The 25,167-nt window shown below is 41.0% G+C and overlaps 1 protein-coding gene across 4 annotated transcripts in view; it reads left to right on the top strand.

The window, feature by feature from the left end:
- Positions 1-25,167, top strand: part of STARD13 (StAR related lipid transfer domain containing 13) — a 141,258-nt gene that overhangs the window by 92,753 nt on the left and 23,338 nt on the right. For 3 of the 4 annotated variants that reach the window (XM_066544899.1, XM_066544898.1, XM_066544900.1), the window contains exons 2-4: positions 11,309-11,380; positions 13,393-13,474; positions 20,357-20,420. In XM_066544899.1, coding sequence (XP_066400996.1) covers positions 11,309-11,380; positions 13,393-13,474; positions 20,357-20,420 — 218 coding nt within the window. Of the gene's footprint in view, positions 1-11,308; positions 11,381-13,392; positions 13,475-20,356; positions 20,421-25,167 lie in introns of those variants that run through there. The other variant, XM_066544901.1, reaches the window with a different exon arrangement.

Raw genomic sequence — 25,167 nt, 5'->3', positions numbered from 1 at the left:
ATTTTTTAAATTATTTTTCACTACAGTATCAAGGCATGATAAGATGTTAATAATATTGATATACTTCAGTGGCAACAATAGTGGTATGGCTGTGAATCAAAAAAAGACATCTGAGTTTGTAGGTACAGGTCTTGCTTGTGCTTTCAGGATAATGTCAGCCCTCCTGCTCCTGGATTTTAAGTAGATGACAGTTTCTTACAAACTGTGTGAATAAGTCACCATCTGCTGTTTGGGGTTCTTTTTCGGAAGAAATACACAGGACTTCTTTCTCTGTAGGCCCTTGAATGAAAAGAGGTAATAAGGAAGCAGTGGGATCTAAAAACAGATCTGCTTGTAGTGTTAATCTGCTGATAACAGCAGATAACACTGATAATACCAGGTGAGAGCTCAGCACTCAGCATTGCAGACATGGATTTGGACCTCAGTTTTGAATATTTGAACTCTGCTCTATGTGCTGTGTTTTATCAGTGTTCCTTGCACTACAAATTACTCATCTCACCCAGAATTGCAAAAGAAAATGTTCTAATCTTAATTCATGATAAACAGAACTGTGAAGTCTTTTTTATTAATACATCAAAGTATTATCTCCAAGGGGAGTTACTTTCATATTAATGTTCAGTGTTTAATATAAATTCACAGCGTGAAGACCACCTCAGATGGGTAGAGTTTCTCTGATGTATATCTGATTGCCTGTATGTAATTTGAACATCTCCAGAACATGAAGGGCATAATCAAAGAATAATTAATATGTAGATAAGGAATTACGTTTTATACTACTTATCTGCATAATTCAGAAAGAAAGTTTATGATGACAACATCTATCTTTTGGGGTATTGTTTACGTTTTCATTCAAATTATAAAATGAAGCATTCCCTGCATTCCATAGTGCCTTTCATCTGCTGAGCTCCAGTTACTGTCTGACCAATTAACTTCAGTATTGCACACATGCAAACCGCTTTGGGTATTGTGGAAAATCTAAGCAAGGCATTGAAGTCTGAAACTTGACCTCCTGTTTAGGATACTGAGTTTGAAAATCCTGATTTCTAGAGACATTAAATCTTTGTATTTAATTGGAGTTATGAATACACATGAGAGTCAAAACAAATGGTCAGACCAGCACTACATCCTCTTGGGAGCCCTCTGAATGTCAGGGCACTCCAGAGACATCTTGTATGCTGCTTGAGTTCAGGCTGTCTGGAAGTTTCCCCTAGCCTTGCAAGAGATGACATTTTTCAAAACCTTGTAAGGACAGAGGGTGGCTGCAAGCTACATGTAGTGGGGTCCATCTGCTGCATCCAAATTCAAACCAGATCTCAAGGGTAGAGCACCAGACAAAACACCTTGGGCACTTTATTTGCAGTGAAGAAACATACCTTGTGTACAGATTGAAGAATTTACTGCTCTAGTGATTAAAGTATTAGCAATCTAATAAAAGAGAGTTGGTCCAGCTACAAAGATAATAACACTTATAATTCCAAGTATAAAGTTATGGCAAGTTTCCAGTAGTGGCACGTTGGAATTGATACATATATACTTCCTATTAGCTGTTCCTCTCCTTAGCATTGTTCTTGCCCTTCCTGTGACTTTCTGGGTTCAAAAATCAATAGTGCTAGTTTTCCTCAAGATGAAAAGAGGTGTAGAGGAGCTTGCAGCGAGTCTTCATCTGAAATTCTTTGCTAAGGAAAGTATGATGTTGCTGGTGGAGATATCATCCTCCTTACTGTTGGGTGAGTTCAGGGTTATTTTTACACACTTCTTGAAAGACTCACTGAATGGTTGAGGTAGGGAAGCACATCTGGAGGTCATCTTGTCCAACCTAATTGCTCAAGCAAGGCCACCTATAGCCAACTGTGTCCAGGTGGCTTTTGAATATCTCTAAGGATGAAGCCTCCACCAGCTCCCTGAGCAAAATGTACCAGTGCTTGCTTACCCTTACAGGAAATAAGTGTTTCATGATGTAGAGAGCCTTCTATGTGTCAGTGTGTGCCCATTGCCTGTCACTGGGCACCACTGAGAACATCCTGGCTCTGCCCTCTTTGCACCCTCCCTTCAGATATTTGTCCTCACAGATGAAGTTCCACCGAGGCTTCTCTTCCCCACACTGAACAGTTGCAGCTCTCTCAAGCCTTTCTTCATCTCTCAGGTACTCCAGGCCCTTCATTGTCTTTGTAGCCCTGTTCTGGACTCACTCCAGTAAATCTATATTTCCTTTTTACTGGGGAACCCATAACTGGATGCAGCACACCAGATGTGGCCTCACCAGTTGTCAGAAGAGGGGAAGAATTACCTCCCTTCACCTGCTGTCACCCCTCCTCGTGCAGCCCAGCATGCTGCCTGCCTTCCTTGGCAGAAGGGCACATGGCTGCTTCGTGTTCTGTTGGTCTCCACCAGGCACCCAGGTTGTTTTCTGCAAAGCTGCTTTGTAGTCTTTGGGCTCTTCACTCCTCAACAATAGTGATTCAGTAGAAGATACATGACAAGAATATATAACAGACATATACAGCATGAATAGGTGCATATAGCTGCAGTTTCACTGACTAGTTATTAGTAATGTCCGTAGGTACTGGACTAGCAATGGTACATTGCAAAAATCACTTTATAACACATCCAGGGAGCAAGAAGTTTTCTAAATACTAGCTGGACACAGTATTTCCAATATCACATTCAATGTGAGCTCAGCAGCTGTTCCAATCTTCAGGCCACCCTTTGGTCCATAATACATGGAAGTTTAGATGCTGCCTAGCTCTCTTAGCTTGGGAATCCAAAGCCAGAAACTTGTAAAAGAAGAGTCTGCTTTCAAAATTTAACTCATAGTGACTCTAGGAATCACCAGAAGTTTTGAAGTCGATCTCAAGAGATGAGATTGTTACCTCTTCTCTACCTATTTGATAGTGTTTCTTCCACATTAAAAATACTATATACTTTATATTAGAGTCCTTAAAGACTCACGTTTTCCAGACCATTATCCAAACACATTTTCAGTGGGCATACAGTGCTCATGTATAAGAGCTCTGTTAATTCTCAAGTCAGCAGTTCTCAGCTTTTGAATGACAGGCCAAGTAGGTGGGATGGGCAGTGTTGTACTGAAGAATGGGTGCGTGGTACTCTGTCCTCCAAGTCTATATGAAGCCAAGACTCATGGGAGTTGTCAGAAGGCAAGATAAAGAATATAAATCCTAATGGGGAAGAAGGAGGATGTGAAGGGAACCAAGTTCTTAATCACTTTTGTCCATTAGCAATACCAGAGTATTTTTCTTAAGACTAAAGGGAGGAGAGCCTGATGTCCTTGTCAGCTCTCTCTGTCTCTCTCTCTCTCTCTCTCTATATATATATATAATGCAAATTTATTCTATCTCATAAATCCTGTTAGTGGTTTCAGCTGGGTAAAGCATTCTCCTTTTTTCTTGTCATAAACTGCTGCAGCATTCTTTTGTGCAGCTGCCACATTTCATCCTAATGCAGCTGCATTTCACCCAGGGATGAAGTGATCCCCATATATAACTTTCTCTTCAGTTTTTATAACTGTTTAAAGGGCCTCAAGATGAGATGTGGGTTGCAAACTATTGTTTTATTAGTGTCATCACAAAGTGCTGCATTGTACAAATCAATTGTAAGCTAAGAAAAGTGGCTTTGAAGTGATGCTTGAAGATAGAGAGAGATTTTTGGGTTAGGAGGAATTTAAAATCCTGTTTCAGGAATTTGAAAGGAAGACGGCAAAAAACTAGTGTGGAGTAAGGTTGTATAAACTGAGTGGGCATGTGGAACAGTGGCTAGCAAAGATGTCAGAGAAATGAATGACAGAAAGTTAGTTTTAAGTACTTCAGAGTGGAAGACATGGAAAGAAAAGGAGAAAAGGAAACCAGCAGTAAATAGGAATTATGATGATGATAAGGAACAAGAAAAATCTCAAGCATAAGCTCAAATGAAGACCTGAATCTCCTGTTTTTATCACATTACTGAACCATATAACATGGATGAGATTTTCAGCATTGGTTGGGTCTGTTAAACATTCTTGCAGTGTTATTAATGTTATGTCTGTCTGAAACGTTCAAATGTTTAAACCACTTGGTGTCCAAATCTCATTGCATTCTTATGTTTAGATGCCTGATTGTGCCGTAGACCCTGTTACCAGGAGTTCCCTTGGAAGTCTATATAATGGGAGAATTCCCCAGGGAGTCGATTTTATGCTAGACTTTCAGAAACAGTAATGGCTGCCTGATAGAGTGGCTAATTGCTCTGAAGTAGAAGTCCCTCAGGACATTTCCTACTCCGAAGGGCTTTATTGCGTCCCTGCATGCCTGCTGTCTTGGTGTGCTGGCTGCTTTGGTGGCCCCTGCAAGTCACCTCTCAGCTTAAAGAGCGTGTGGAGTGTAGCACATTGCTCAAAGGTCTCTCCTGCACTGCAAACTCTGATTTCCCTGTTGCTGTTTGCACAGCCACCTCCTCGTTATTTGCATGAGGAAATTCATTGCGTTGTACCCTTAGCTCTGATGATACCTAGATGTAAAATATTCAAATACAGACACTGTTCCCAGACCTGTAAAGTTTTGTGCTTGATGAACCTGCTATAAATCTCAGATCTACCAGTTTTACCAGTATCCCATTAATTTGGGAAAGGAATTCAGCATAATCCTTTCACTGAAGGGAGACGTAGCTTCCTAAGTCCTTGCTGGAATAAGACACCTGTTTTTTCTTGGGAAATGCAGCCTTGCTGAAGATAGAAGGCTGATGTGAAGTCTCCCAGATGTCCTGTACAGAATTTGGTTGCAGTAGAGAACAAAACAATTGTTGTAGTCATTGAAAGAAACATTTTATACAGTCCTAGACTATGGATGAGTAAGAGAAATGTCAGTAGCTCAGAAGGACAAGCTGTATAAGCTGATTGTCTAACTAGGAAAAAGCCTTTTCATAACACTGCCTTTAGCTTGGTTTCATTTATTCCTTTCTGGAGAATTCTTCTCCAAATCTGTGGTGGTAGCAGTGAGTAGTCAGATAAGGTTCCAACTCCAACTCGTCTCCAGATACCAGTGTCATGTAGCAATATCAGTTCAGATTGCCTTCCTTCTTTTTTATTCCTTCATTTTTTTTAATCTCCCTGCTTTTGGGCTGTGTGTAGAGTGAATAGTAGTTCCCAATATCCTATTTTTGTATTACCCCTGATTTTATACCATTTTAGCATAACCCTTATTCATCTGCTCTCCAAGGCAAACAGTCACACTCTTTAAATCTCTCAGCATACAAGATTTATTTTTTTTCATGTTCATAAATAATCAGGCTTCTCACTTTCAACCTCTCTAAGAAGTCAGAGCATGAATGGACACATTTGACTATTACTCACCAAGGGTAAAGAATTACACATAAAGGAATTACTCAAGAAAGATCTTTTTCTATTGACATTTAAATTATATTCAGCCACAGTAGTTTAAAAGGTCTGTATTTTATTGTAATATTACTAGTACCACAATATTCCATGAAAGGTTTAGGACTATTAAAATAACACTTTGACAGTTTTATTTGTCCCTTCCTTGCAAAACATAACCTTGTCTCTAACACTAATTATATGGCATGATATAAAATAATTCCAATGAAATTCCACTTTTGAAAACCTTATTATCAGGATTTATTGGCACGTGTGCACCATAGTGCAGTAAAACATATAAATTCATAGTATGCTTATGGTTTATTTTATTTATTATATATTTGGAGTATAAATGGTAATTTTATGGCTGCATGGTACAATTGCTGTTGGGTTATTATTATTGGAATTATTCTGGAAAAGTCCTACAGAGTGGATGGGAATGAGGTAAACCATTAAACCTCTACCTAAAAGCATGAAAGGTTACTGAAAATTGTGTCTGTCTTTATTAAATTGCATGGGGATTTTTCCTTAGGGAATATGACAAGTTTTTAATTTTTCCATGCTCTACACCAACTGCTTGCATTAGTGAAGTGAGATGATAATACAGCAATTAAGGTATTAACCTGCTCCTTGCAAGCTGTAGATCATGGAATCATAAAATCATAGAATAGCATTGGTTGGAAGGGACCTTAAGGTTACAACCCCCTGCAGTAGGTAGGCAGGGACACCTTCCACTAGACCAGGTTGCTCACGTGTGAGCTCTTGTTTTGCCGTGAATTTCTTATGTGAGTTGGAAAGTCATCTTTTCCATATTTACAAATATATTCATGTTCTTTCCAGTTTAGTACCCTTACACTCTAATTTCGGAGCTCTGAAGAAGCTTTGCAAATGCCACTTAATTGTAACCTATCAGCCTTTAGTGGTACGTTGTAGCTGCGGGATGGTAGAGTGATGCATTTACATATCAGAAATTTGGAATTTGGATTGTCCAGACTAGATTTCTAAGGGTAACTGAGGAGTGGCATAACCCTATTTTTATGGCCAGATAAGTGTCAGGCATCTAATTCCCATCAACCTCACATCTAACTTTTTTATGTACTTCTGAAGTGCTTTAAATCCCCATCTTTGAAATAAGAAGAGTAACATAGATAAATATCCTAAAGACTGTGAGATAGAGAGCCAGGAGAGTAATGGCAACCATTGCAGTATCTCAGACTGAGCTGCAAGAAGAAGCTGAAACCTGCTAGAGCTGTTCTCATACAGCTTCAGCCTGATTGAACTTTTCCAAAGAACTCATCCTGCCTCATGAGCGCTCTTCTGGGGAGACATCAGGGTGGTGACATTGCTTGTTGGTGACTTGACAGGTTTATGGGACACAAGGGTTGTACCAGGACCTGTGAGACAGGGCTGTCTGAGTGTCTACAGCTGCCTGGAGCATGCCTCAGGTCTAAGACACCACCAGTGTTTCCTCCCCAGGAGTATTCTCTGGTTTACCTTTCATAGAAATCTGTGGCAATTCCTGAGCGAAAAGGCATTTTACCACCCTGGGTTGAGCTGAGCCTCCAAACTGACCCTAGAATGCCAGGTAGCCTAGAGTTTTGTTCTGGAAGATGCAGCACAAACTCATCCCAACAGTTTTCCTCCTCTTGCAGGAAAGAGTAAGACAAGGACCAAAAGCTGATGTAACCAGACTAACCACTTGCTCACTGATGTGGCTCCATAGTCAAATGCACTTCTTTCCAATTAATTGATTAATCATTTTCTCTAACATCTCTAGATATTTTTTCTGAATATACTAAATTAGATTTAAGTGGTGAGCAATACAGGATGGAATACTAAAGGGAGGATTAACAGTGATTTGTTACAGAAGGTGAACAATAAAGGTTATCACATAAAGTTGACATAAACACAAGAGATGGAGTAATTATGTACCTTATTTATTCTAGTTGCTTAATCTTTCACTGCATTGTGCACAGGGACATCTGCATTTTAAATAAAAATGTAGTTTAAAAAAAGAGAGAAACACCAAAACAGAAGACAGAATAGACAGGGACAAAGGCAGAAAGGCAGAAATAAGATGAAATGCTGATATCTAGACAGAAAAAGGAAAGGACTATAGTAACTAGGTCTTAGCATTGATATTTGTAGATGGTAATAAGATTCCAAGACAGAAAATTTATTTATTTACATGAGTTTCTCCTGACAGAGCTTTTCACCAAATGACTTTTTAGACTTTTTAGTTCTCCTGTGCTCCTTCAAGAGGGAAGGACTGTTCCATTAGTTTGACTTTCTTGAGCTTGTTAAAACGCAGCTAACGTAGGTTAAACAGAACCCTTAGAGGATTTCAGTCAGTTTGCTAATCCAACAGTAGATCATTCCCACCACTTTTGGAAGGTTAGTTTTCTACCAGCTTAGAGGGTTGAGCTGGGTCTCTGAAGGGTTAGCCAGGAGCTGGTGTGGCACAAAGGGAAGCAGGAGAAGCAGCCAGATGGTGTTGGATAGGCAGGACAAGGATGTCCCCTTTGGTGGTAGCTGGCTACTAGTCTGGTGTTGGACAGAAATCAGTTTGTGAAGAATCAGAGAAAATGTTGGAAGAGCAGGAGAGATGACAAAGTGTCTCCATTTCAGCCCCAGAACAGCCAGAGCCACCCACTCCCACGGTTTGTGGGAGACAAACTCAAACCTGTTTAATACTAAAGATAGACTCAAAGCCAAGACCCAGCTGTGCTCTGAATACTTGTCACATTTCCTGATTGAACCTTCCTCCTCATTTTGCCCTGAATTATAACTCACTACCAGTAGAAAAATGAAATGGAAAAGATAAATTTGTTTTCTTCCAAGCTTCAACTAGAAACTGAAAAAACTCCTTAGAATTCTAGTCCTGTGAGACATACTGACAGTTGTCAATATTTGGGACTGAATTATTATCTAGCCTTAATTATTAATGATTGTTGTTAACTGCTGCCCAAGCAGGTGGAAAGCAGTAGGCAAATTATGCCTAATTTTTTTTCCAGCCACAGAGCAGAAAGAACAGTAGTGCATAAGGACAATCCCACCATCAGGTGTGCTGGGGCAAGCAGCCTTTTTGGTTCTGCCAAAGAAGATGCTGCTTGTGGGTCAGTGGTGGCTCACAGGCTTCTGGTAGGAGCTGGAGGAACTGTGCCTCCTGCCAGCCTTGAACCATGTCCTCTCTGAAATCGCTCTTCTCACCATGACAGTCCTTCTCAGTACTGTTTACAAACTGCCTTGGTGCCACCTCTGAGCACATGTGGGTTTCCAAGTCCTTCCATGTTGCACCAGGACAGTGCATCTGCTGAAAGCAGGATCCAACCCCCCCGACTAGCCTGGACATGGGAACACAACTGGGACAACACTGCCAAAAGTATTTCTACCACTCTCCATTGACACCTCTACTGAGGTCTTTTTCATTCTGCACATCTCTTCCCAAAGAAGTCTTCACTAATGTTTCACTATGAAGTAAGAAAAAGCAAATATTAGGATATGGGCACAAAAAGAGAAGGTTAAACTTAGCATGTCAAATTATTGTTCAAGCATTGCAGTAATAAAAGCATCTATATTGCATTTTGAACTATAACTTGGATTACATGCCCAGGGCAAAATAGTAGAAATCATCTTTGATGTCTGCTGAGGAGTGAATCCTTTGTTGTGCCTTTTCACCTAGACTGTAGGAGGCACCAAGAGTGGAATGACTGGAACAGGTGTCCTTGGCCAGTGGGAGCACACTTGTATGAGTAAAGTCATGCTTTGGGCTGTGCCAGCAGCCTGGTGCACTTCTGTCCTCCTGCTGTCCTCTGGATAAGACCAGAAAGATAGATATGGGAGGGAACCGGGAACTGATACTTGTCTTGAAACTCAGTATCCTGGAAGATTAGCAAATCTTACTCAAGTCTAAGGTAGTCGTTCAGAAAATGAGAATGCTCCCCAGAAATGCCTTCATGGACGAGATAGAGTCAAAGTTTTGAAAGCAGAAGTTAATCAGTCAATTATATTTGACTGAATACAGTGTGTTGCAAACAACCTCATCAAAAAGAAGTAAAAAACAAACCAAAACCACCACAAAAAACTAAAATCAAAACCTCAGAGAAGAGTGAGATCTACTTTCTTGTTTATTCCCTATAATTACCCATTGCAACCTGAGATTTTTTAGATCTTGTTTGGGCTGCAAGAATATTTCTCAGCAAGCTCCTCTGAGCAGCCAACTGAAAAAAAACATTGAAATATGATAAGCGTATAAGAACATTAAATGGTAGCATTCTCCATCACCCACAGCCTCTGTCAGTTGTGTTTCCAGGCCAGATGAAGCTAGAATGTACGTACAGCTGTTCTGAGTTGTAAAATACATTTTGAAATGGGATTGATTTGTCTGTGTTTCATGAGATTGAATTAAGCAAAAGAAAAAAAGTATAAAGACTTGTCTTTTTTCCAAGCATTTAATAGAAATAGTCTAACTGGAACATAATAGAGATGTGCTTTCAGCGCACAGATGTGCTGTAGTAAGAGCCACGTTTTATGTAAGCTGCTTATTCTTTTGTGCAGTGTCAAGAACTGAATGTACTTTCATACTCCGTTTTTTGGCCTTGACATGAACTAATGTCAAAGCAAATGAAGACCTGGTGGTAAATCCTTTTCAGCACTGCTAATGATTGTGACCATTGTGGAGTTGTTCCTGGCTGTCTAATCGTCTTTGGGATATTGAGCTTTTGATACATAGACCTTGTATTCTGAATTTTGATTTCTGCTACAAAATTTGCCGGTGTGATTCATTTTTTGGGGGATCAGAAATGTGTGCAGGTCACACACTGCAGAGTATATTCAAAGCAGATTTTATAGTGAGCTTCAGTGGGTAAACTCATTAAGGGTATAATGAGTGATCTGAACAGAATTACACGGGCAAAAGTTCACAACAGCATGTCTTACCTATAAAAATGCATTTTAGTAGAAAACTAATTTACAACTGGAATTTTTTTCACATGCAAGGCAAAATATGCAAAAGAGCAACTGAGCCTGATCGTCTTCTTCCAGTTCCATTGTTTGCTTTATAGTTAGGGTTTTGTTATTATGGCTGTCTAGATTTTACAGCCACATGGGCCAAAACCCTTGACTGGTTCATTCAGGTTGATTAATAAGCAACATAAAATGTCTACTTTCTTTAACACCTGCTCACTCTGTTTCTTCGTATTTTGCAAATGTAAGAGGTACAGATATGTGCTTTGACTTTGATCCTGTAAACCAAAACTATTCAGGTGGTAGATCCTGATCTAGGTTTGGACAGCAAAAAGATGTTTCCCAGGTTTCCTCTGAACCCCACATTTGTGTGGATGAGCTTTCAGTTGTTCCCCCAGCTGGTCTGGGACCAGCTGCATATACAGGCAGTGCAGGTGCTGGGCAGAGCTGGACCCAGCACGCTGCTTTCCAGAATGTGAGCCCCTAGAGCTTGGTAAGAAAAGAGATGCCCCTGCAATTGTCCCTTCAGTATCATGACAGCTGCACTGGGGTTTTCCTGGCAGTGCTTTCCGTGGATTTCATGTGGCATTCTGCTCCTCAAGAAATGTCAGAACAGGAAAGAACGCAGTGCTGCTCCCTGTCACCCCATTTTCACCCTGCTCCACCTTCGCCTCTTGCCAGCAACTTACCCTTGGGGGAGGGTAGATCACAGAGCCACAAACGTGGCTGAACAACTTCTGCTACAAGGAGATGGTTAACACTTGGTCCCAGCCACCAAGTGGCTTTGTGCACCCCAGGGTCCTGTGGAGACAGGCAGGTTTCTCAGAGGGACTCTCTTCTTATGCTATAAAGTGTGATTCAGAGTGATGACAGTACTGTAACAGCAAAAAGATCCTATCAAATTTCTTTATTTCTTTGTAATTGAAAGAACTTCTAATTCAAAATAACAAAGTGTGAACTGTTTTCTTTCCTCTTTTTGCTCAGAAATCGAAGCAAAGGAAGCGTGTGACTGGTTACGTGCAGCTGGATTTCCCCAATATGCTCAGTTCTATGAGGGTAAGTTGGTCTTTCTCCTCTTTGTGCGGTTCTGAAAGTGCACTGGGCCCTCGCCAGGAGAGCTTGCAGTCAGCCAACTGCACATTTGACTGAGTTATGGCCATAGCTGGATGCTTCACAAAGCTTCAGCTGCTGGAGTCATACCAGTGCATGAAGAAAAGTAAGATTCTTACCCTTGTAACCATGGGAAGTTTAAAAAAAAAAAGGGGGGGACATAGCTTGTGTAAACCTCAAAGGTTAAAAAAATGACTACAAAATATCTAAAAACATGAGTTTATTTTCTAAAAACTTTCTGAAATGTGCCTGAAATAAAGACACTAGAAATTATTGAAAATTTCGATCATGCTGAAAGTAAGACTGAAAACTCTGCAGAGTTACCAAAAGTGAATAATCTGAGTTGCACTTCACATTTGCAAAGTAAGAAAAGCTGACAGTTCAGTGCTAACTCAGTGCAAATGGTGGTGTCCCCTTCCTAGGAGCTAAGTTCATGCCCAGGGAAGCAGTGTCCCCAAGGGCAGGGCTTGGTTGCACTGCTGCTGTGTTCCATAGTAGTTTGGGGACTGGAGCTGGGTTTTTCCTGCTCTTCCCAGCTCACTGCTGAGAGGGAAACTGTGGCTGAGTCTCGTTTTTCCCAAAGTGCATGTTATCCCTGCCAGAGACACCCAGCTCAGGCCACTTGGGCTTATTAGCCAAAAGGCAGCTCTGCCAAACATCTCTGGACACCCTCCAGGGTCAGCATGAGTCTGGAGGCAGCACAGATCCACTCATGGAACGAGGCCCAAGGAGCCTCATGGGTCAGAGCCAAGTCTGCAGGGAATCAGTTCGGACACCACCCCTCCCCTCGTGTGGGGCTGAGGATGGCAGGGAGTGGGATGCTGAGGACACCCCCATGGCCAGCTGAGCTCCATCAGGGCCCAGGTGCTGGGTCCTGTTGGGCTGCTCAGGTGCCTGGGGGCAGGAGCACATTCAGAGATGCTCAGGTGGTCCACAGGAGGCAGGCAGGCTCTGTTAAATCCAGCAAGGAACTAAGACTAATAAGCCTGCCAGACCAAAACTGACACAAATATGAATCCAGCACAGTCCCTGGGTAGCCAGCAGTACTTTTGTGTCTGCCTTGTATTCAGAGTATGTCACATAGTGACTCCTCCAGAGAAAGGAACACCTGCTGCCTGCTTAACTCAAAAGGATGTTCTCTCCAAAAAACAACCTGTGCTGGGCTCCAACAGTTCCCATGCAGTCAATATGTGCTCCAGACAGACTATGTCTCCAAAAACAAGGTGCTTTTCACAGGCATCTATTATGTCAGTGTGAGCAGTAGTGTCTGAAAATGCTAGCTGAAGTTCCTGTGTCCCAATGTCCTGCTGAGGTACCTAAGCATGGCAGAGCAGTCTGGAGAGCAGCCACAGCACTGGAACCCATCCCACCGTTACAGAGCTGTGTCACTTTTCATTGCAAATGTCAGCTTCCAGCATACTATTCTGGCTTTTTAGCTAATATTGGGGATTATAATTCAGTTTGAGGGGGTTTTTTTGTCTGTTATTTGAGTAACCCTCTGTCTGAAATCATTGTTATTTGGACCTGTTTTAAAAACAAAAGGCACATTTCTGGGGCTTTGGCAAAGTCTGTCTAACAAATAACTCATTAAGCCACTGTAATGAGAAGGGAAAACTTTGTTACTCATGTAAAATAAGTGTGGTGGTAATTCCCTGATCTCATCCATTTGTGCAAGGTGCTAAAATGAACAGCTAACAGTTGAGTATTTTTTAAAGCCAAAATGAAATGATTCTGCTGTCACTCCAATGCAGTGGACGTTCAGCTATACCTTTAACAGAAAAAAAAACCAAAATGGTGTAAGAAAGGGTCACAGATACAGCTGGAAGGGAACCAGAGCGGGGAGAAACTGGTCATACTAGATTTCAGTGACCAAGCACATGCAAAGCGATTTAGATGTAGACAACGTATTTTCACTTGAGTAGCAAGTGGTCATCTTAATAATGTGTCTCCTTTTACAGACTCCCAGTTTCCCATTGACATTGCTGCAGTAAAGAAAGATCATGATTTTCTTGACAAGGACCTTGTAGAAACTCTTTGCAGGTAAATAACACTCCAGGTTTCTTTTCTGATAATTTAAAAGCATGAGATGATTTTTGACTGTTGGCATAGCAGCAGTTGAGGCGTGTGCTTGGCCAGGTGCATTAAGTGATGAGATCTATAATGCCACCATCCTGAGTTAATTTCTCTTACAGAAGATGCTGCAGTAGGACATCCACTACATCACAGAAAGCATCACATAATTTGAGAAGCCCCAAATCCAATGGATTTGAAACAGATGCTTTTTAAGAACTAGCAGTAGTGCAAGCAAACCCTGAATAAATAAGAGTCACATTTGAGTCTCACATTAATAACTCTTATGTCTAAGTCCAGCAAAAAAGATGAAACTTCATTGCAGAGAATTCAGCAAGCCCTCTTCTCTGGCAGCAGGCATGGTTTTAATGCTGCTGTGAATCCCTTGGTACTCTCATTTGGCACCAGTAACAGAAGTGGGACCAGACCCCCCAGTAGTACAGATGCTACAACTGATCAGTGCTTTGGCCCTCCCAGCTGTCCTGTGTTTGCTGTTTATCTTGCTTTTTGTACTCTGTGATGAATATACCATATTGCATTGCCCAAGTCCTGTCCCCCAGGACTCAAGACACAGCAATTCTGTGGCAGTTTTGCAAAACCACATTGCAGAGACATTGTTCCCCTCTTCTTTCCCCTGTGTTCAGCTCAAGCTGGTTCTGCTTCTCTCCTCCTCAAGTCAGGACAAAGGAGCATCTGTCCCTTAACCAAGCAGGCTTCATTACATGTTATGGAAACTTTCACAACACCAAGATAATTGGACAAGACTCTATTTCCCCTTCTGCAACTGTGGCTAAAATCAGCAGAGATAGCTTTAGGAGATGCTGTTCCTACAGCAGATACTGTACATTGTAAGGATTAATGAGTTTGTGGTGGAAGAATGCAGAAAAGGTTTCTGAGAAACACCATAAATAGGGGTGATAGAGACTTCATATAGTCCACCTCTCCATCCCAGACTATGCCCCCCTTCTTGGCAGATCCAGGTAGTTTCTGGACATAGCTGTCAGATTGTTTTTCCAAAATTCCCCTGCTACAAGTTGCTTCTCATGCTGTCTATTATGGCTGTGGGGAACAGAATAGTCTCTGTCTCTATGTAATAGTGTTTGTGTCTGAAGGTAAATCAGTAGGAAAGACTTGGATTCTCCAGTGATCTCTCTCACAGATGCCTGAGAACAGAATTAATTGCAGACTTGATCCACTGCTGTTCTGTGCTGCTTGCTGAGAGAGATTGCTCTGTGGGAGATACCTTCTTCCCCACACATTTGTACATCCCCCTGCTTCAGTCTGGCATGATGGGAGACATGCTTTGCTGCACTTTGGGAACTGGAAAATGATAGAGATAGGAGATTGAGATCTCTTCCCCTCTGCCCTTTACCACAAAATTGAAGGACCATTAAAAATGCAAGAAAGATGTCTGTTCCTGCCCCTTTCTTGTGAGAGAAAACAATGAGATATAGTCATTTCATAGCTCTGTGATGCTCCCTAATCATTCTTCTCTGAAGTAATTTGCAATGGTGTTGCTGCAGTCATGGTCACCAGGCATCCGACACCTACACAGCTAAAAATGGGAACAGCTTATGTCTTGCTCTTCCAGCCTCTCTGTAGACTCAAAGATACACCTACAGTTACTACATTGATGTATTTATGAGAATTATTTTCAAGCTGAGAAGTTAGAGACTTGGTTGGGTTGGGGGTTTTTCTCTTTTATTAAAACATGAGGGTTTGGAAAATTAACTAGCAGCTAGATAGATGCACTCATGGGAAAAAAATACTTTACATTAGCCTAAACCAAGGGAAAATGATGAGACCTATAGAAAAAAGCATAGACACAGATATTTCCACACTTTAAAGATAAATGGGTTTATTGCTCTCTAACTACTTCTTCTGTAATTATTTTGTTCAGAAGACAACACTTGTTTATTTGACTTTTTGTTGGGAGTTTTTAAACAGCTTAGACCTTGAGAAGGAATAGCTCCTCATAATATTAGAAATACAAGTATTATGTACAGGTTATGTTTTCGGATTGCAGACATTTAATTGGATGTAACTCAGCAGCTTCAAACCCTTTGCTGAAAGCGAGCCATAAAAAGCCATTGTACCAAATGCCAAGATTCATCAGAAACAGTGAATAGTGTCAACTGCTGCCCCCAGTTCCAGCTTTGTTACTCTATGAGCTATCAAACCTGCATCTTCCAAGTTTTCCAGTGCATTGGAAATCCTCACAGCTCAGCTGACCACTGTGGGCAGTTCTCTGCCCTTCCTTTGCTCTGCGATGGTGTTACTGCAAGGTGCACAGCAGTGTACCACATGAGAGCTGCAGTCTGTGATGCACTTTGAGGAAAGAGAAAGTTGAAAAAGGCTGGTTATTATTTCTGTGAGCAGATTCCCAGGTTGGCAGTCAAACTTCCATTCTTCTAACATTCAAAGCTGCCCTTAAAGCTATGCGTGACCAAGCCATCATACTGACTAATAGTGCATTCAGCACATAGTGCTGAACAAAATGGGCTTCTCATTGCTTTTTGGAAGATAATTTTAAAGCTGAAATGCCAGCATGGATAATCAGTTTGAGCAGTTTTAGCTCTGAATAGTAATAGCATAAACACTGAATTTCTCTGCTCTTGTGAGTTGAAATCAGACTCTCAATCTCATTTTATAATCAGTTTTCTTATGGCATTGAAGTGTACCAGACAACGTGAGGCATAAATGAGGAAGAACCTATTTTAAGGCAGCTGGTGGTATTTTTGTCAGAAAGTCTAAGACTCCCTGTTGTAGAAGATTTCAGTGACCCTTTTGAGATATTCTAACATTCCTGCTGTTTACAATATAATTTGAAAATTTGGCAGAGTAAAAACCAAATTTGAGGCCTTTGGGTTAGAAGCGTATCTATCAAGAGATTCCTCTCAGATTTTATTGAGTAATGAACAATAGAGAATTGCCAGGCAATCTGCAGGCAAACGCTGTCATCCTGCCAAAACAATAATTGAGCATGAAAATTTTATAGCTGTGTCACGTCCAAAATAGCAGCAACCAACTCTGCTCTGGGAACTCTTGTGGCTGCTGTGATAAGAGGGTGAGAAGGAGAAGCCAAGCCATGTTGTACTTTTTGTATTCACGTAAATACAGTGACTAAGAACATGAAGAACAAGTATATCACAGTCTGATACATAGTTCCCCAAATCAAGCTCTTAAAATTTGAGCTGTGCCAAGCATTTTATTTTTCCTTAGCATTTTATTTTTCCATAGCTGTTATCTCTTAGACAGATTATAAACAAAGGGAAGGTTGCCGTGTGGGATGGGACACCCTCCCACCAGAGTTCTGAAATGATGGGTGTACAGTCGGTACCACCTGCTGGGTTATCTTGCTCTAGGTGCTGGTAGGGGATAAGCCTGACTCTCCCCATGCAGGACAGAAAGCCCTGCTCTGGAGGCAGCAGAATGGCTCCCACTGACTTCCAGGAGAGATTACTCATCTCATGTGAGCCTGGAGCCTACAAGGTGACTCTCTCAGTGGCAGCCATGATAAAAAGGTTATAGGACTGGAAAACAGAATATTCTCTTTATGCACAAAACTGGTAAGGCAGGGACATGCCAGTGCCAGCCTTGCACACCAGCCCTAATGGTGCTGGGAGGAGTCTTACTCAGTGTTAAGACCTCACCAAAGCCCAGTATTAAGAGCTTGATGTCCTCTTCCCAAAGCTGACAGCACCAGAAGAAGCCAGGCACAGACATGTGTACTCAGCACCTAAACTTGTCTAGGAATAACAATAAAACAACCAGTGTTGTGGTTCCCTCAGAGAGGAGGCATTTACAGAACAACAGAGTGTATTTTCCTGTACAAAATCCATAAGAGAGGGCATTTCTGGATCTGCTGATGCAGGAGACACTGTACTGTCCATGCTTGTCCTCCCCATGATGCCTCTCCTGTGGCCCTGGCTGCATTCTAAAGCACCTGCTTGAAAGCAGCTGCAGAACAGGTCCAGAGATCCACCTGGAACTCAAACTCACTTCAGAGCTGTCTCCCTATCACTTGGATTGCTCCCTCTTACTTGGATTGCTCCTAAAGCAGGACAACAGGTCCCCCGCAAGGTTTTCCAGCTGGCTGAGCCTGCATAGCTACAAGCTTGTATTTATTTGTAAACACTGCTCAGTGCTGTAAAGAATGCAAAAGCTGGAGATTTCCGGCTTCTGAAAAACTTCGATCATAAGAGTTAACAACTACAGCACTGGGGTTGGGATTCAGAGCCCTAAGGACTTGTGTCTATGGCCGTCTTAAATCTCCTCAGAGAGCCCAGACTTCTCCATGTGTTGGCTGGACAGAGGTACCTGCAGCAGCTGAAGGCCAGGCTTGATACTCCAGGGGATCTAAAATAGCATCAGAAACATCTGTTTGGGCACCTGAATATCACTGCTGGCTTTTTAAGAATTATTTCAAAGTCTTAAGCCACCTTTGATGCTCTGGAGAAAATATAATTAACATCACTGAAATGCTGTAATACATGTTTTCCAGTCTTTCCCTGAACAATGCAGAAATTTACAGATACTTTCAAATGCATCCTAGATTATTTGGGTTTTATATAGCCATCTCTCTTGTGTTTATTTAATGTGTTTTTCCCTGCCTTTTCTCAATTCCAGACTTTGTGTTTTGTTAACATTACAAACAGCATTCTTTTCCCATGTTTTTTAAGCAGTGGCATAAAAGTGCAGTGCTCGTCTCACTTCAGCTGGAACGTTGGTGACAGCCTTTGTAGCCAGAAACTTCTGGGGTTTTTTTATTTTCGAATAACTTGCTGAGGAGTTGACTGTCAGTCATCTGACAACTTTAAACTAATGAAAAAAACTCTCTGCCACCACTGGCACATGAACAAGGCGAAAGAAGCTGAAAAAGACTGATTTTGATTTGAGCTGTTAGTACCAGACAAACTCACAAATATGATCATTAGTTCTGTAATTTCCCTGGCAAATCTTTCTACAGCCCTGGAAGAGCCCCAGAAAACATAACAATGTTTTGCAGAGGGGTGAATTTAAAACCTGGGGTTGAAGTCCCTGGCGCCCAGTAAAAAGTAGTTTTGGTTTTGGTGGAGCTAGTGTGGAAATGTAGCTAGACTTTTCCCTTCAGCACAGGCCAGCTGACAAAGAGGTGCAGGAACTCCAGTATTAGCCAATATTCAGCACTAAGAGGAAGCTGTCCCCAAAGATAGAAAGCTGGGCTGGAGTACTTTGAAAATGTGCCTCTGCATACTTGGAATTGATATCGATACACACATTTAAACATTTTGTGCTCGAATGAAACACTGAACATTATTCAGCCGCAGGGCCCCAAGAAAATGCTACTTCGGGTTGAGAAATTCTGTGTTTGGGCAAAAGAGTTTTGCAATAATAGGTGTAATCCCAGAAGAAGATTTGTGGGCAGAAGGCTGCAGATATAGCTACACAGCCACAAACCCTGGAATTTATTTCAACATTGCTGTCATGCATGCAGGGTGTGCTTGTGCATACATTAAACCCAAATTAATACCATGAGCACAGGACTTTTCTGATGCAGCATAACAGATTTATTGGCTTGAGTTAGGGAGGAATATTTGATCTACAAATGAGTAGGTGATATTTTCAGAGGGAATTTTTTTTTAAGGAAGATCCACATTTGATGGGTCAGTTCTTGGTTAGTGGTAGCAATATGAAAGGTATGCTAATATTAGAAGTTCTGCAGAGTAATATGTTAATGCCATAATCTTCTTATGTTATGTGAGAGATTATATCATTGATCTGATACTTTTTTCATGTGTCCTTGTAACTTATCACATGCATTTCAAATGTTAACTTCTGGAAATTGGAGGCCCTGCAACCCAAAAGCAACAGAAACAGGTCTTGCTATAAAGACACAGGAGATGCAAGAAGCCAACAGAGGAGTGCTGTGGGCATGTAGCTCTCTCTCTCTTCCTCCTTTTATTTTGAAATTCAGTCCTAGACATGGAAAATTTTCAAAGTTGAACATATTTAACTTTCAGCCTCTGCTTTTGGATGGTTTCATGGATCAGGATCTTTGAGTATAAATAAAACCAAATCAATTATCATTACCACAGGAGGTTCTCTATTGAAAGAGCATGTTTACTTGTCCTCTGGCTGTCCTTGCACAAAGACACATACACACACACACACACACACACACACACAGATTGTCATTTCAACTCACTGTCATCACAGGATAGCCTTGGATTTAAGGAGCAGAAGCCTTACAGAGACTCTGGTAACATCAGTATGAACATGGTCAAAAATAGCTAAAAATGTTTATTTAAAAATGTTCAATTTTTTACATGTTTGGTGTGTTAACCTGTAAGATCCACAGATAGGAGAAAAGAAACTTTTGGCTTTGGAGAAACTTTTAAGTAGCAGCTAGAAGTTCTTTATGTCAACTTTTTTAAAGAAGTACCAACTGTCAGAAGTGAGGAACTGCAGCTGGTTCTTTGTTTGGTCTTTCACTAGTGCTTTGAAATTCCCATTTTAGACCACTTGCGTTACAATCATTTTTGATGCCTTTGCATAAGGCAACTCGCCTCCTTTTCTTGTCATTTCCCCAGCTATCACAGGTGTTCGTTTAGAGTTGCTTCCTGTGCTAATATGGAAATGTCTATGAATTTAAAAAGCAATCTATCAAACCTGGCTGTCAAGTAAAGTGAAACTAAGGGTCCCCTTTGATGCAGTGGTCATGTAGCTGGAATAGATGACCACTATCCTTTCTGAAGCTGTTATATGTGGTTGGCACCCTACAGTAAGATAAGAGAGCATGTTTTGAACTTGCAAAAAATCATGCCCTTTAGTCAGAGGCTGCTAATCTTTTGAATTTGCTTTGCCCTGTAGACGACTGAACACACTGAACAAGTGCGCCTCAATGAAACTCGATGTGAACTTCCAAAGAAAAAAGGTAAGGGAACTTCATCAAATATACCCTGGCTTTTGTGATAAGACCACCCCAATCTAGCCTTTAATCTAGTAAAATGCTCTTAAAAGTAAGTTAAGTTTATTTTACTTTGAACATGCATGTCAGCATTATCTGGAGGCATAATAATGTGAATTGCTGAATCTTGAAATCATGAATAGAATAGAAAATGTGAGTAAATACTACGTGTGTTGGAAGGGCTCACACAGTACTTTAACTTTACATGTGTGCAATTAAAGTTAGTGGGTGAAAAGACAGTAAAGCTTCATTAGACTGGCTTGTTTGTCAATGCTGTATGAGTACACAGTGGAAAATCCTGCTCAGAAAAAATGGAAGCTGCTCAGATGAAAACAACAGCTTTTCTTTGTTTCTTGTACTGACTTCTTCCCAGTTAAGAATATGAAAATAAACTCTGTCATCCTTACAAGCTCCTGTGTAACACGGGAATTATCTGAGCATAAAGGGTTTCAGTGAGGGCTGCAGAAACAGCCTGTTGATTTTGAGTTTTGTAACATGCCCAGCATTAACTGTTGAATGTTTGGTTTTCTGGTCACAAATTCCCCAAAGTCCTTGAGTGTTGTACAATGCTAGTTGTCAACTCTGAAAAATCTTGGTTCCTGTTTTTCCTTCCTAGAGTGTTTTTCTAGTGCTTTTTAAAAACTGACTCCAAGAGCTGAATTTTTGGTGTCTTTGCAAATTCAGTCTCATCATACTCTATTCAGTGTTTGAGGGAACTTGAACAGAGGATGGTTTTAATGTCCAGATATCCCACTTTGGCACATATCTGCTTTTTCCTTTGTGTACTAGCTTCTTAAGCTTCTATTTTGTCCATTCCCTAGAGCTGCAGGGTCTTCTTCACTGTGTATGGTTTTGGGTCTTTTTTGTCTTGGGTTTTATGTTGTATTAAAAATGGAGGATTTTTTTTTTTGTTTTGTTTTGTTATGTTTGTTTTTCATTAATTTTTTGCTGCCACTCCTCCCTGTTCTGAATGGACTGAAGTCCTCAGCTGCTCTCCTTGCAGATGACCACTAATTTGTGGTGGAAGAGACATGGCACTACTTGGTACTCTTTTAAGGGTACAGAAGCTAGTTGAGTCCATACCTGCACAAGGCCACAGAGAAGCTGAGCACAGAAAAATGTAGACAAAGAGGAGCTGGAGGAGATTTTAGTCCACAGATACAGAGCAACTGAAAGTAGAAGAGAATGTGGGTGAGAGAAGAGGAGGGAGAGCTTGCTGACAGGAGGAAATGTAAATGCAAGTGTAAAAGCCAGAAACTGGGTCTGAAATTGATCACCAAACTAAATAAATCTTTGGCTGTGGATAATGCCTTTCCTAATAGTCTCTATGGTGATCTGAACAATGAAATGCAAAATCAGCCAGCTTTGGAGCTTCAGCATAACAGGTATGCACAGGACTAGCAGAGCTGCTTGAGTGATTCACCAAAATATGGCCAAGCAAGCTGCCAGGCAAGGTTCCTGTGAAAGACAGCTCAGCAGGAGTGTTCCCTACTGCCCACTCTCCCACCCAGACCATTCCCACTGTGGGCTGCTCTCTTCCCTTGGCTTCATCAAGATGCAAACAGAAATGCTCATGTATGTGTTGCAAATATGTCTGTAAGCGATTTGGACAGACAGAGATTAGCCTTTGGATTAACTGCCTTCTGCAGCTGTCGATTTATGAGAATTCCTGCCCCCAGCTGGAAAAATGTGGCAGAATTCCACCGTGAATAAATCCACTACTTGCCTTTTGTTAGCATGCCTCTGTATTTCAGGCAAGTACACTCTCAGTCAAAAAGCTGCACTATTTTAAATCAGCTGTGACAAATCTGTGAATCAAAACCTCTTTCTCTTTGGCAAATGTTACCAATCACTCCTCAAGAACCTTGTCCCTTCTCATCTTCCCAAACATAATGGCATTAACTGGACTTTTGAATATGCTCCAAAGCAGTGCACTTGATTTCACCCCAGGTCAGTAGAATATACAGTCACTGCTCCAATATGTCTGCTCTGCCTGTGTCAGATGAATCATTGCTTTCAGACCTTCTCTTGATCTGCTGTACCCCTAGCTGGTGACACGTGGGTGGGCTAAGTGCTCTCAACATTTTTTTTTGGAAAGTTTCGTTTGTCAGGACACTCAGATATTTGACAAGAACAGTGGGTCATTCAGGATGTTTGTGGCTTCCAGAATTTCTATTGATTTCATCAAAAGAAAAGCACAGTATGTCATAGGACTCACAGTTCAGCTGAATTTGTAGTGAGTCACCATGGCAGTATCTCAGCATCCAGATATTTCATTTCATATTTGCCTGATTTTGCTTCTGATGAAACACAAGCATGTTTCTTTATCAATTAAAAAGAACCCAAAACTAAGCCTTTATTTAATTGAGCTGCAAATTTTGACATTGAAAAGCCTCTAAGTATTTTCTAAGTGATTCTTGGGCAGAATGTAATCCTGTCTTTTCTGTGGTTAGAGGCAAAACTTGTTTACTACCAATATCCATTTCTGTTCATCTCTGCTTTGTCAAAAAAAAACAAACCCCTCAAACAAACAAACAAAACAAAACCACAAAAAAAAGCCCCACAAAATAAAAACTCCACAAATTTTTGATTTAAAGTATATTTACCACTGAATTTATTTTTATTTCTGTCTTCTGCTCTCTTCTTGGTGTTTTTTGCAATGTCTCTACCACTTTGGCTACTTTAATCGATTCCAGCTTGTAGAAAATACAGGCTAAATCCTGTCAGCTCATACAGTAATGTCAGTGCAGCTACAGGGATTTGTGTCAGCCAAGAATCTTCTTTAAGGTCCCTTTGGCATATTGCAATGTAGAACAAATTTTAAAAATATGTTTATCCTGCTGGCTGATGCCACCAACGCTTCAGCAGTGGTATGCTTTGTAGATATAATTACCACTGCTAAATATTTAAAAGTACGTACCCTTGTGGTTTTTAAAATATCCACTTTGTGGCACTACTAAGACCACACTAAATGGATTTTTAAGTTCCTGAGACTATGCAGTCCTTTGGTCCATATATGCACACAGCAACAGTTAAAACAAAGGTAGAACTGTCTGATGTGCAATTTCTTTACTGCAGACAAAATGGCCAAAGCAGTATTAGCCTTTTCTAGCCCCTTCCCTCATATTTCACTAGGTGCTCAATTTTTCTCTTTAACAAGCCACAGAATGAGGATCTCTATTCATTTCTGTAAACTCACAGGAACACTGCACACCTCAATGTTAACAAAAGAAAGAGGAATGCCTAAACCCAAAATTTCACAGCTATATTTTATTTTATGGTTTGGACAGAATCTAAAACATCTGGCTGACTTGGAGTGATAAACTGGAAAAAGTTTATGGCATCAGTGAGACCTGGCATGCTACTGATCCCAATCTCTAGCTTTTGAGGTTTCATGTTATTTAAGGTTTTGGGTGCCCTTGTAAAATTTGGTTTACATTTTTCAATTAGACAGGCCAGTAAAGATCTAGTCAAAGATTAGAGATAACTTTACCATCAAAACTTCATATAAAAATACTTCTAATAATAGACTTTTCAAATGAGAATTTTTCCAGTCCCAAAATAGTCTTTCTGGTTTAGCACCTCATTTTAGTCTGACAGCCTGTCATATTTTACTGCGTTCATACTGCTTCCAAGAATGTGAAGAGCTGTTTGAATGTCATGTAGGTGAAGTTAGTTTGTTCTGCTTTAAAACAAATGCACAAGAATAATGCAGTATAAGTCCAGTTCAAAGTCAGGAAAAGGGTACTCATTAGCAACCATGGGCTTCGTGCTGAAGATGTATCTTTTTTGTTTGAGCAAACGGATGAGAAAAATGTCATAGGGTGAGGGTTTTTATCTAAATTTTTTTTCAAGGCACACGTTTTCTGCATTGCAGAGTAGCTCCTGGAGCTACCTAAACATAATGAGACCAGAAAGGGCTGTGGGGTGCTGCTGCCTTGGAAGAGGTTGAAGGAAGCCAGAGACAGTGGGGCAGGCTGCAGGTCATCAAGTTTGGGGTGCCTCTACTGATGACAGCAGTGAAGACAGTGGTTGCCCACTGTAGGAAAGCTCACCTCAGCTGCAGATGCTGCCCTATTCCAGCCTGAGCCTGGCTGCTCCTCCTGCCCACACCTCCATGGCTGCCTTCTCTGCTTTCCTTTGCCTGCACTCAGACACACCCTAAGCAATACTGCCAAATATTTTTTATTGTTTTTTAAGCATCATGATTATTCATTTGTCGTTATAGTCCTGAAACATAAATCTTGTTAGATGCATCTGGCCCATGAAGTTTATAGATGTTTATTTAGTTCTCACTGCAAACCTACGTGCAGCACCAGATATTTGCTGTCTTGGATTTTTAAATAGCTCACATTGCTGTAGTACGCAGCCACTTCCCTGTCTTTACCATGTGTATCTTAACACCATCCCTGCAAATCAGGATTCTTTTACTTTGGCCTTTCAAAATGTTTTTTTTCTAAACAGTCACTGTGAGCATCAGCCCTACACAACTCAGTGCACAGGCAGTCCATGGAAGCCAAGAGGTATCAGTGGGACTCCTAACATGGAGTAGGCTTTTATTCCTCTTTTGATAAGATATTTGCAGTCTTTACAATTGAATGAAAGAGAGTGTTATGAAAGGACTGATGACCAGCCTTCCATAAACTTGGCTCAGAGAGACTTTGTTGTCTGTTGCTCACCTGGAGCAGCCCAATCTCATTAATTCGAATATCAA

This window comes from Molothrus aeneus, chromosome 2, assembly GCF_037042795.1.
Source record: "Molothrus aeneus isolate 106 chromosome 2, BPBGC_Maene_1.0, whole genome shotgun sequence".
NCBI classification, from domain to species: domain Eukaryota; kingdom Metazoa; phylum Chordata; class Aves; order Passeriformes; family Icteridae; genus Molothrus; species Molothrus aeneus.
The sequence above is the reverse complement of the archived record's forward strand: the minus strand, read 5'-3'. Positions and strand labels throughout refer to the sequence as shown.